This window comes from Ictalurus punctatus, chromosome 3 (genome assembly GCF_001660625.3).
Source record: "Ictalurus punctatus breed USDA103 chromosome 3, Coco_2.0, whole genome shotgun sequence".
Classification (NCBI taxonomy): domain Eukaryota; kingdom Metazoa; phylum Chordata; class Actinopteri; order Siluriformes; family Ictaluridae; genus Ictalurus; species Ictalurus punctatus.
This window is the reverse complement of record NC_030418.2, coordinates 26,419,137-26,432,379: the sequence shown is the minus strand read 5'-3', so window position 1 is coordinate 26,432,379 and position 13,243 is coordinate 26,419,137. Positions and strand designations below refer to the sequence as shown.

Below are 13,243 nucleotides of genomic sequence, written 5' to 3'. Positions count from 1 at the left end.
TGATAATATTCGATTATGAAAATCGTTGTCAACGAATCTCTATCAATTAGTTGGTCTGTGCGCGGCATGGGGGAGATTTACTCATTACGTTACTTCTGTTCCGAAAACACGCTTTAATATGAAAGTTTTGTCCCAAATGAAGTACTTTACACTTACACTATGCACTAGTGTCTAATGTGCGGATTTTAGAAAGGTAATATCATCTCAAATTATATCACTAGCGTTTTTTTTACTAACCGGAAGTATAAGCCATTTCCTAGTTGACGGCACATGACGTCATATGCACGCTAGCATTAGCAGACAGCCGAGTCACAGAGAATGGCTTTCTTCAGTTTACTTTCTGTCAGCATTATCTTTTATTGCCAACATGACCTCAGTCACCATCAGACGGAGCCGAAATCATCACGTGACTGAGGAAGAAAGTCCTCTAAGGCAGAGGGGCATTTTATATTAAACACCGCGGAGATCAAACAGTGATGCACGAGCACAAAGTTATGTTTATATCCAAAATGCTCCACTGTGTGTAAGGGGCAGGGGAAACAGGTGCGAGTTGCTTAAAAGGTTCAGTTTAATTTAAGTTTCTTGTCATTATATGCTGTATTTGCACACTTGCAGTGTAAATTCTGTCGTTTATTATAACGGAAGTGATGTGTTAGTAACAAGGCCGCGTTGCTGATCACGCACAGTGTAGACGCGCTGATGATATGTATATATATACACATGTGCTTTTTTGGTTTTTTATTTTTAATAAATTTGCCAAGATTTCAAACAAACGTCTTTCACGTTGTCATTATGGGGTATTGTTTGTAGAATTTTGAGGAAAATAATGAATTTAATCCATTTTGCAATAAGGCTGTAACATAAAATGTGGAAAAAGTGAAGCGCTGTGAATACTTTCCGGATGCACTGTAGTTTCTCAATCAGAGTATTGTCATAATCGTGTTAACAGCGGAATATTGTTGTCCATGTAAACGTACTGAGTGATGAGTGCAGTATAATTAAACATGTGGCGCTGGAATGAGATATCGGTCACTAACTAAATGGGCATGAATACAGTTTATATCGAATAACAAGAGTCATTCAGACAATGTTACTAAACTGATGAAACAACAGTTCAGTCATGCCTCACTCACATGGGGGGAAACACAAAAAAAAAAAAAAAAAACAGACAACTGTGGTGGACAAATCAGGAATTCATTAGCTTGAGGAGGGAAAAAAAAAACAACCAACATGAAAATATTAAATCCGTTTGTCCTGGGCTACCAAAAGAAGCCAATATACAATCATTAAATTTCTGTTTAAATTATCAGACAATATGTCCAACACCAATATCACAGCCAAACCAAAGCAGGATCTGGACTTGCTTATTACTGACACTACTCGTGCAATGAGAACTAAACCTTCATTATCAAGTGGGCTGAAAGCGAGTGACACCATGAAGAGTGAATATTTCCTGAGAACAATGGTCTGGAAATGTCCGTGCCCTGCAGCGAGTCACACAGCGTTATACAGGAAGTAGTCAATGTGCAAAAAGGAAGACAGAGCGACAACAATCAGGCCAACAGCTTCCTGTAGAATGAATGGTGGGTGATTCGGAGAAAGATATGGTTTATTAGTCACTGAACATGACTTGAGGCGTTTTAAACTGACACAGTGAGTTTTTACACTTGAAATTGTGCAGCTTCGTGCATGATTTCTGGTATGTACGATTCCCCCACAAAGTATTTCTAGCATTTCTTCACTTTCGCCGTGCACTGGCCGAGTTCAAGTTTTCAGTCAAATGTACTTCTTCAGTAAACAAAGCCTAATATATATATATATATATATATATATATATATATATATATATATATATATATATATATATATATATATATATATATTTTTTTTTTTAAATCGGCCATTGTAAAACGTGAAATTACATGACAATCACATTATTTGAGGACCAGCCTGGGGAGTATATAGATTGCATATATAGCGTGAAAGTATACTGGAAGCAAAAAAACAGCAGCAACACTCAAACGTATTTAACTCTTGCTGCAAACTGCCTCGGGTCCAGAATAAAAGAGCAAGTGTGCTTGGTTAGTTTTCGCAAAATATACAACAGCTGAATCATAAGCTGATCTGAAGAAAAAAAAGCCTGCCCAGATCTCATCAATAGAATCCACCCAGCTTCATAACAACTTATCTTCATGGGCATTTAAACACAGCTCTCACAGGCTGTTGAAACACTTTAATCAGGACCACAGGCTCATCTTTACAGTATTTCCAGGTGTGTTTATGGTAACTAGTGAGTGTTCTAGTGTGCATTCCCAGCAGAGTACAGCATGTGCTTTTTATGTTATCAGTTTCACCACACATCATAAAAAAGGGACACACACACCCCAAAGCATTAAAATGCATCTTCTTTTTTTTTTCCCCCCACAACACCTATGCCACATTAACAAGAGGCAAACCCAACGTATCTAAGTATTCTGTTTCAGACGCAATATTGATGTGAAATTTGAACACAGTTGAAAATCTAATAATTGCGTTGGCGACTGTTTGGCTTACAGCTTTAGGAATCATGTGATAACCCAATTACATTGGGACAACCCTGCATTATTTGATTATCTTTTATAAAAGGACTGCACGATACTCATCTCATGTTCCCGCTGGGCATCTAAGGACAAGTTTATAGTAATCATAATTACAGTCAAACCTACATAATCACAGTGAAAGCACAGCACTACCATTACAGCACTCACCCAGTTTAATCTGCTACTATGACAAAGGCCAGTCGTTGGCTCTAGTTCAAAGTCAGCATATTTATAATACATTTTACCCTCCTGATCCATCACTAAGGACTTGGATGCTAAATAAATAAATAAATAAATAAATAAATAAATAAATAAGGAGCGCCCTTACCTTCAGTCTGAGGGAGCAGGACAATGCAGACTTGAAACAGAACAATGGTGAATAAGTGAAAGCGGGTCATTCTCAAACAGTCTGGTAGCGCTTTTGAGGCAAGCACATGGAATTGCAGGTGTCCCTGCATCTGTACACCGGCGCTGATGGAGTTGTCCAATGACGTGTAGACTGCAGAGCAACAATGGTGTCCCAGGCAGATGACTGAAGAACGCGAGCAACGATTGTGATGGTGGAATTTCACTAGAATCTCAGAGCTTTGTCCTTAGAAGATCCTCTAAGCCATGACACTAAAAGACAGAAAGAAGGGGGGGGGGGGGGGGAGCAGTTTAGGCAAATCAAATGAAGACATTACGTTTCTCCCGAGATGCCAAACAATGTTTTCTGCCTTTACTGCTCACTGTATACACCACTTAGTCATGACTACAGGAAGCACACTGAAAAGACCCTCAGAATGAGCTTTGTTAATTAATAAGAAGGCACATGATTGTTTGACTTAAGATTTAAATAAGGGGCGTGTATCTTTTCTGCAAAAATAAAATGTGCAACAGTCAAAAGCCACTTCTACTTCACAGGGACTGGCACAGAGGGCACACCTTCAAATGGCCTGATGGGCACAACTTCACACGGACTAATGGGGCAGAGGGCACACCTTCACACGGACTGTCAGGCACAGAGACCATACCTCTTTCACAAAGATTGACCAGGAGCAGAGGCCCTCCTTTACAGTGACTGATGGGGCAGGCTACCTTGAAAAGATTTGGACAGACAGGAGGACACCGAATGCATCTTTGCGAGAATAGCGATGTGCTGTGATCTTCCTGTTACTCAATGGACCGTCCCAGCACATTTCTAGTAGTGGGACAGGGTCCTCATCTCTTCAGTGCTCCCTAAATAACACGCTTCAGCTAGTTAATAGATTTACTGTTAACTGGCTAATAAAGCACGTTTTAATTTAGTAAGCTCTCTGTTTGCACATGCGGCCGCACGTTAACTTAAAAATTAAGCTAACAAGCTTGCCGTTACCTCAGGGTGAAAGCTAGCATAGTTTAATACTTCAAATACTTGAGGTATAAATTGGACTAACAACCTCATGTATACCTCAAGCTAAATCTGTATTTATAGATGCATATTCTGATTTATTTTGATTGTTGTTACAAAGAGGCTAAAACTACAGGTATGGGTTAGGCTTCCGTCATTCGCTATTATTTTGCTGCAATGACTTCTGGGAATTCTTGGACTTGAGCGGGTTTGGTGTGCTCAAGTCAGCATCTGTTGCATCCTCAATGTCAAGAACACATCCGGGTAATTTCCTGCGTCCACGGTCCTTGTCATCTTTATTAGAATTTAACTTCGGTGGTGGATGATGACGTAGCAAGTTCACAAAAGATGCGAGATTGCATAAGAACGCATACCGAGAAACGGCCCAGGCTCCTTCACAGGAACCGACAGGCACAGACGACACCATCAGCCAGGGCAAACTGTATGGTTGCATCCCCAAACACAGATGCCTCTAGTAACATTGGGATTTGGACTTTCCATTTCCCTAAGATCTGGCAAATGCTTCTTTCGTTGCACCACTCAGAAGCCCATAAATTGAACTAAATCCAGAGAAAGATTTAGCCATTTAAACAGGTTTTCACTGAAAGTAGCTTGCATTAACTACGCAAGTGTCAAATCAACAGTGTCCAGGTGGAAGAGTCACCTTGCTTGAATAAGCAGCTAAGGAAGAACAAATACTTTCACACATGGACAGACACCATCTCTCTAATAAATTATGGAATGCACTGGACAATGTGTGCATCAGTGTCTCTACTTTATCTTGTATCACTGCCCGTTGCTTGCTATTGGTGTTTTCCGGACTTGACCCCACAACCCGTCAGGCTGGCGCTATTCTTGAACACTATAAAATGCCCAAACTTTTTGTTCAAGGATATTCTGCAATTACCCGCACTAGCCCTATCCAGCGTTAATAACATGATGTGTCTGTTCCCTTGTAAGCCTCTATGGCTCTCTGCAATTACTGGCTCTGAGCAAAGCCTCGGCCAAGCTGACGGGGTGCAAATTAGTGGCAGAGTGGGCCGGTGTCTGTCACTTTTGATTTGCCCGAGGGAGACAAAGAGCCCCGACCTGTGCCCCACTTTTCACACATCCCTGACAGGATAACAAGAGAACAAAGTAGGCCTCCTCAAGGCAAGGGGACAAGACAGTCATTCCGCCCTTGACGCACCTGCCAAGCATCATGACTGGATGGGTTCGAGTGTGTTTTACCTGGTTCAACACACAGACACTGAGGGTTACCTCGAGGAAGCATTAACCTCTTTGGAAAAAACCTAGACATAGAAATGAGGATTTACAAACCCACAATTTTAAATGACCTTTGTCCCGTGCTTACATTTTGAGCATAAAAAAACGTCAGAGCATGTGGTAATGTGTAATGGCTGAAGACTGCTGTGGTTAGCTGAAGAACAAGACGGTTAACATCACTGTGGCGTTTTGGCAGGGTACAGCTTTATTTTGTTAGATGGCACTGAAGATCTCTTAATGTGGAGAAGAATGTTAAGTTTCTTGTTTTGGAAAAGCAGTCACTATCCAATACGCTGCCTGACAGTTTTCCATGTCGTCACATTACACCTATCATCAGTGGTTCTTAGCTTTAGTCCTGTAACATACTCGATCTTTGACCTTAAATTCATAACCTGCTCCCTGAATAAAATAACGTGTAATGTTTCAAAAGAGAACACAATAACAATACCACCAGAGGATTCAAGTCCATATCTGGCAGAGTGAAATGTATCTGCATGTATCTAAGATTTCGGTGTGTTTCATGTTGTTCAGTATTATACAGTATAAACAGAGCACAATTGCACCCTAGACTGCAGTATTCAGTGCTGGATGTGACACGGGTACCCGGATCTCAATGTAAATGAGTAGCAGATCATTTCTGAGATCAGAAATGTTGTATTTGTTCACAGTAACAATAAGATTAATGCAAAAATAAACCTCACATTAAGCTTATAATTAGAAGTGAAAAAAAACCTTGAGTAATAGAGAAAGAAAAAAAAAAAAAAAGAAAAAAAAAAAAAAAGTGTTAGCTTCTGTTGTCACTCGCTTTAAAACAGCTAAAGACACTAAATTCCTGATCAGGTTTCCCCCCTCCCCCTCCTGGAGTTAAAAACAACAACAAAAAAACCCTGCAGCTTGTCATGTTAATGAGAAATCGCAAAGAGGTAAAAAGCATTACCTCTGGCTGTTACAAAGCACAGACACTGGAGGCTCCTTCCACAAACGCTAAAAAAAACCACAATCTCTCCCTGAATGTCTCCAAAACTAAGGAGATGATTACTGATTATGGGAGGAAGCAAGTGAGGATTTACAGCCCCCTGATGATCAATGGGGTCACAGTTGAAAGGGTAAGCAGCTTCAAATACCGAGGAGTCCACCTCACAGAAGACCTCTCCTGGACAACACACTCGAACAGCTTAGTGACAAGGGCGTGCCAGCGACTCTACCATCTACGAGGCCTAGCCAGGTTCAAGATCTCCCACAAAGTGTTGAGGGCTTTCTACACTGGGGCTGTAGAGAGTCTTCTCACAGGGAGCATAACTGCCTGGTTCGGCAGCACCACGGCAACGACTTTCACCACCATGGACACGGACTCTTCGCAGTGCTCCCTTTAGGGAAGCGCTACTGGATCCTGAGAACCAACACAGAGAGACTCGGAAGTTTCTACCCTCAGGCAATCCGGCTACTGAACAAGGCCCCTTGAGAGTCTGCATATTCCTACCTCACAACATTCACAAAACAATTTGCACTATACTGAAGGAAAAAGAAATTATTTTGCACATTGTATAATCTCTATTTACACACACTTTACAACCCTGTATATCTGCTTCCATCATATTCAATTCCCCACAGCCCCTTTTATATTATATATATATATATATATATATATATATATATATATATATATATATATATATATATATATATATATATATATATATATATATATATACACACACACACACACACACACACTAATATTTTACAGTCTATAATACTGTATTTTATGGATGAGTAGAGAAAAACATTTCACTACATTTCATTACATCACATATATGTAATATGTATGTGACAAAGAACATTGAACTTACAGAAAACTACATAAATAATGATTACACACTTTTTTAAAAAAAATCGTTTATGTTGCTGTATCTGTGAATTAGCTGTTGCTACAGAAATGATCAGATTAGAATGAGTACGTTGGTGTAAACCTTTGATTTGTCTTATAATCAGCACTGCTGTCAGAGCCGCTGTTGTGGAAGGTTAAATCAACACATTCTGACCAATCACATTTGAGAAATACAGTGCTTTGGTATAAAAAATGAAAATACACTACACTGTGGAGCACAGTGGGTCTCCAGGATTCAGACATGCTCACAAGCCTTTGAGGCGGAGTCCAAGTCAAGTCTCTGTTCAATAGCAACAGTTCTTTCAGCTAGTTATAGTAACTAACAGTGTATGAGGCCAAGTAAATTCTGAAATATTAAAACTGATTACTTCTACAGAATGGCTTGTTCATTGTGCAAAACTGTCTAATAAAAGTGCACAAGGTTTTACTTAAATCACTGATTTTTATTTTGTATACACAGTAAAAATAAATAAATAAATAAACTATTACTTTCAAACCATTAAATTTGATTCAAAAGTTCTCCGTATAATTACAAGTAAACAGAACATTCATAGAAAATTCAGGAAAGAATCTGTATATAATAATGCTGGCTCGGTGTGTTTAGAGATGAATGGTTGTGATATTAACACATACTGATAGGGAATGAAGGAATGAGGAGTGAAAAGAGAAATGTGGTGATTGATGCAGTCATGTGGGGTAGTAAAGAGAGAACGTAATCAGGAATGCCAAACCAAAATGACTTGGGTTTTTCATGAGTCCCTGCCTTCAAGGCCAAGTCAAGTCTCGAGTCAGTTGTCAAGTCAAGTCGCAAGTCATCTTTTTTTGCGACTTAAGTGTGACTTGAATCCAAGTCGCAGACTCGAGTTTCCATCTCTACCGGGATTGGAGCCGGAATACACTAGCCTCAAAGTAACCGAATACTGCAAGCATAGGAATAATGTCGAAGTGATTCCAATATAAAACCAAAAAGTATAATTAAGCTTATAAGTTGTCAATAAGGGGTTTACAATTCTTTGTGTGCATGTGAGAAATGTTTGGCTGTTAAATGGACGAATCAGACACATTTTTTTTCGAAATCTCATCCAACTTAACTAACGTACCAAACCAGGTAAAGTGTGGCCAGGATCGTTATAATATTAATAATAAAAAACAACATGTAAGTCAGCACAGGTCATAGAGAATAACCAGAATCAACATATGTTCAGCTGAAATCTTGTGGGTGGCCATCAATCTGGCTGTGCATGAAAGAAAAACCTCAAAGCTTCCAGCTGAAGCAGTTGAGGAGGAGTGAGTCAAAATTCCTCCAAGTCAATTCAAGAGCGATCGATAGATACACAAAACTCGTTTGCATAGTAACAATTCGTTCACCGGGTCTCCTTTAACAGATGCTCCACATTAACTGATTAAAAACGTGTAATTGATGACATACTGAGGTCTTCTGTGAGGAGACGTTTATTTAACATTTCTGAAAGGAGTCTCCAGTGTCAGGGTTTCCACCGTGGAAAAGACTTCAGAACAGAAACATTTCTGTGGTTTGTTGAGAAACATGACAAGCTGCATGTTTGTCTTACCAAGAGACAGAAAGAAGAAAAGAAAAAAAAAAAAAGAAGAGTGGTGGTGTCATGCCACTCACACCACCCAGTCATTGATTATTTTCACATCAAGCATCACGGACCACTGCAATAAACAAAATGCTCTCAGGACAGAGCATGATTCTTTTAATCATATTGCTGGGCAGTATGATTTAAGTCACATCATTTCACCGATATGGTTATATGATTTAATGCATATTTTAAAACAATAAATCTAAATATAAACTAACTAAGCAGCTGCTGATTTGTCATTCAAATGTACGTTTGTACAGAATTTTCAGTCTTCCTTGTTTATTCATTAAAAATAAAAATACCTAGTTAAAGATTTAAAATAATAATAATAATAATAATTTACACAATACGCATCATGCCTCGTTGAAATGCCTTCATGAATCGTGACATGATGGTTACGTCCTATCTATTTATCCCCTAATCAAAAGTAATCTTTCCATTACATCACCTTTCTGAACAGACTGTATATCACAGTGAAGACACCCAGTGTTAAAGATGGAGTTTAGTGTTTCATTGGAAGTTCTCTGGCGCCATATGTTTCTGTAAAAGGCTCCAGAATCAAAGAGGGTATTGTACAGAGTGACCAGGGTTCACCTGTGGAGAAACTTATAGCCAGCCATTGACGTCTAGCAATCCTTAGGGAAGGAATATGTTCTTTGTGAAAGGATATACTATACAGGGGGAGCTTGAACCTGTTACCCCCCTTTTAAGTTGGTGTTCTATTATAATCTTAATGCTGGTTTACACACACACACACACACTAACAGTCACTACTGAGCATGCACAGAAGTAAATGGCTCCATCACCCACGAGAGATTAAAAAATGATAGATTACAATATCGATTTTTATGTCTCTCTCCCGCTGGCCTACCCAGCATGCTCTGGTGTTGGTCTCCCACCTCCTCTTGGCTTGGCTTGGCATGAAGCCCTGCTCCCTCCTGAGGCCCCTCCTCACAGGCAGCTCTCGGTGTCCTTCCCTCCGTGGCGGCGTCCTGCCTCACATGCCTTTCAAGGCTTTGCGGTGCTTCGTGGCAGACTTTCTGGCTCCGCTGCCATTGTCCGTTTGCCTGGTTTGCGCCTCATCCTGTGATTGGATTAGCATTAGAATACCGAGATGTGCCCCCTGACCGGCCCTCACTCCATCATCACCCACTTTTCTTTCTTCGGCCTCTACAAGCCAGTGCAATTAATCACTATAACGCTCCCTCCTGAAGAATTAATCAAAAAGACATGCTTAAAAAAACAGCAAAGGACAAAAGTCTAGCTACGTGGCAGAAGATAAAGAACAAAGGTTACTTCTGAAAGATCTCAGATGCAGTATGAGCTCTCAGTCATGGCTGTTTAAGAGGGAAATGGGTTTACAATGACTGCAAACTAGGACCCCCAACTGCACCCAAGCGCTTTTTCACACTTGGCCTGAATACTTGAGTTCGCACCCAGGGACTGATTCTGGTCTCGTTTGGAGGAGCAGCTCATATCACGTAAAAGAATTCCTTCCTTGAAGTGATTGTGCAATTCCATACACAAAACTGTTCACAAAATGGTAGTTACTAGGATAACTTGTTTGCTGTTTTCATTATTTTCCTGTGGAACAAACACTCAAGTGGTGAAGAACAGCGCTTTTTGAAAGCAGGGCACGAAGGAATACCCGAAAAACGAAAAGCGCTTCTCATAAAAGAAGCGCCATGAGACTTGCATCCTTTCATACATCAATAAGGCATTTTGTCTCCATTGACCATAACGTTTCCCTCTCCATGACACGCGATGCTGAGAGTGGATAGCGTCCAGTCCTGATGCGGACCACACCAGAATCCCCACGTTGCCATTTTCAGGACCAGGGATTAGTTCTTTGAACCATTCCAAGGCTTTAAAACAGCTTTCACACCTCACCAAACAGACTGAACTCTCGGGCCAAGTGGCCGAGTCTGGAAAAAAAAATGCAAGTGTGAAAACGACCTAGCAGATTACTTCTGAATTTAGCCAGTAGAGTAACATCAAGTATAACCAAGAGAAAACAGCAGATGAACACACACCTAGACACAGACAGAGACAGCCAGCCAGCCAGACAACGTTTTTTCCAGACACCGTGATAATCCTGGTTCAGGAAACCAGAGAACCTTTTTAAGAACCTGTCTGCATTTCCACTGATTTAATAATCAGGTGTGGGAGTATTATTGATGCTTGTGCAATATTGATTTTACCCTGCTCGTGATTTTTCATTTGAAAATATTGTGATAAACGGTCCAATCATCCAGAACAGAAAGAAGACAAAAACATTTTCCACCCACCATCTCACATTTAAGGAGAGGAGGTTAGGTGTGGTAATAATAATAATAATAATAATAATAATAATAATAATAATAATAGCTGTGCAGTGTGGAACAACTGTGCATCATTATCATATCAAGTCATTCCGCATTAATGCACAGTAAACAGGTAAAATAAAACCATAACAGTACATCTTGACAATCTTTTTCCAAATAATCCACATTTTTTCTATTGATGATGCTCATGGTGTTGCCACACTGAGAACACTGGAGAGTGTCAATCCAAAATAAATAAATATAAAATTATATATATATATATATATATATATATATATATATATATATATATATATATATATATATATATATATATATATATATATATATATATATATATATATATATATAAGATTATATATATATATAATATTTATGTGTGTGTGTATATTATATATGTATGTATATATATATATATATATATATATATATATATATATATATATATATATATATATATATACACACACACACACACACACACACACATATACATATATATATATATATATATATATATATATATATATATATATATATATATATATATATATATATATATACACATATACACACACACATACATACATACATATACACACACACACAAAAACAAAACATTCTGCCTATCACCACCATTAATTTATTAATTCATTATTTGTAAGGTCAAGGCCTTAGTCCTTTTCCTTCCTTCTGGTCGATAACCCAAAAAAAAAAAAAACAAAAAAAAAAAAAAGAAAAAAAAAAAGAAAAAAAAAGCCTTTTGACCATGCTTGGCGCCATCCATAATTAATACGGTCGTCAGATGTTCAATAAATACTTGTCTAATGAAAGCTAAATTGAGTATACATTTTGATATCATATTAATGAACTCAAAACATTCTCTATTTACCTTAACAGAAAGTAAGGGAGGCGGGGCTAATCCTACTCATATGTGTCATATATTGTTTTGTTTAAAGCTGCGACGCAAGATGACATGAATATGATATGGTGTATGATATGAAAAGGAGAACAGGACTCTGCTCAAAGCCTTTATTAATCATAGATCGTAATTTTTTTCCTCTCTCACACACACAGGTCAGAAATCAACGTACCATAATGACGCATCCATTTTTCACATCCATGTTGGTGAAGCACATTGTGAACGGTGAATAAGGCTGTTGTGATCACTCAGGTCCACAGAGCAGAAGATTCAAGTGGCATATAATTTCCTAAAAAGAACAGAAAAACCACATGAAGTCAATGATGTGGAACAAACAGATCAGATTTGCATCGAGGACTTGTTCAGACGCCGTATTAACATCCATTCTCAGGTGATCTGATGACGGATAGACAGCTGAAACAGAAAACTGTTTACACCCAGTCCATACACAAGCTTCTCCACTGACCACGTGCGCGCACATTTTGGCACAGGTTGCCAAATCTGCCAAACCCAGTCCGATGTCACAAAACCAGACCCCAAAGTATGAGCCAATACCGAACGAAAACAAAGCGTTTATATTTAGCTGCTGGATGGCATTTCTTAATTAAACCGTTGGGCGCTCAGATTGCTCGATAAAAGCTTTAGACATACTGTCATCTCGCTGTGTGGCATTCTGTGTGTCTTTTGCTTAGCTATGTCACGTTTGATGTGCATTCAACAATCACATAAACTAAACTGGAACAATGCATGAGTAGAGAAAACCGAAAATCTGCTCTAATAAACTTGTGCAAACTGCACATTTAATATTTGACAGTATATAAACTCAAATAGTGTGTTAAATACTAAAAACATAACAGTGTGTCGATGCATTGTGCGTTTCTGGAGTTTCAAGCTCATGTCTGGAGATTTATTTGCTGGGTGGTTTGTGACCATGTGTGTGCTTGACAGCTTTAATACAGCAAATACTACACAAGAGTGTAATGTTTTCTTTAACAATGTCAGTCAGTGGCTGAATACACGGCCAAACCTTTGCAAAATGAGTCGTAAAGTTGAAAAGTAACATCACAAATTACTTCCGAATAATTCTTTAATGTTGTCGCTGAGGCACTGCAGTTCATACTACAAACGTAACACGTATCCTAGAGCGCCTCCACGCGTTGTCCGAGTGATCGGCTCTATTGTATTCGCATAGCGCTTTTAACGACCGACATAGTCACAAAGCAGCTTTACAGAATTTCATTTTTCAGAAATTACAAAATTTCTCAGCCGATACTGATAACCGATTATTCAG

At 38.9% G+C, this 13,243-nt stretch overlaps 1 protein-coding gene across 5 annotated transcripts in view; it reads right to left on the bottom strand.

Moving 5' to 3' along the window:
• The window catches only part of bmpr1aa (bone morphogenetic protein receptor, type IAa), a 47,913-nt gene that overhangs the window by 12,695 nt on the left and 21,975 nt on the right, over positions 1 to 13,243 (bottom strand). For 2 of the 5 annotated variants that reach the window (XM_017463583.3, XM_017463584.3), the window contains exons 2-3: positions 12,125 to 12,241; positions 2,908 to 3,197 (exon numbers count right to left, since the gene is read on the bottom strand). In XM_017463583.3, the coding sequence (XP_017319072.1) occupies positions 2,908 to 3,037 (130 nt within the window). In that variant the 5' untranslated portion in view covers positions 3,038 to 3,197; positions 12,125 to 12,241. The other 3 variants (XM_047154039.2, XM_047154040.2, XM_017463585.3) reach the window with 3 other exon arrangements.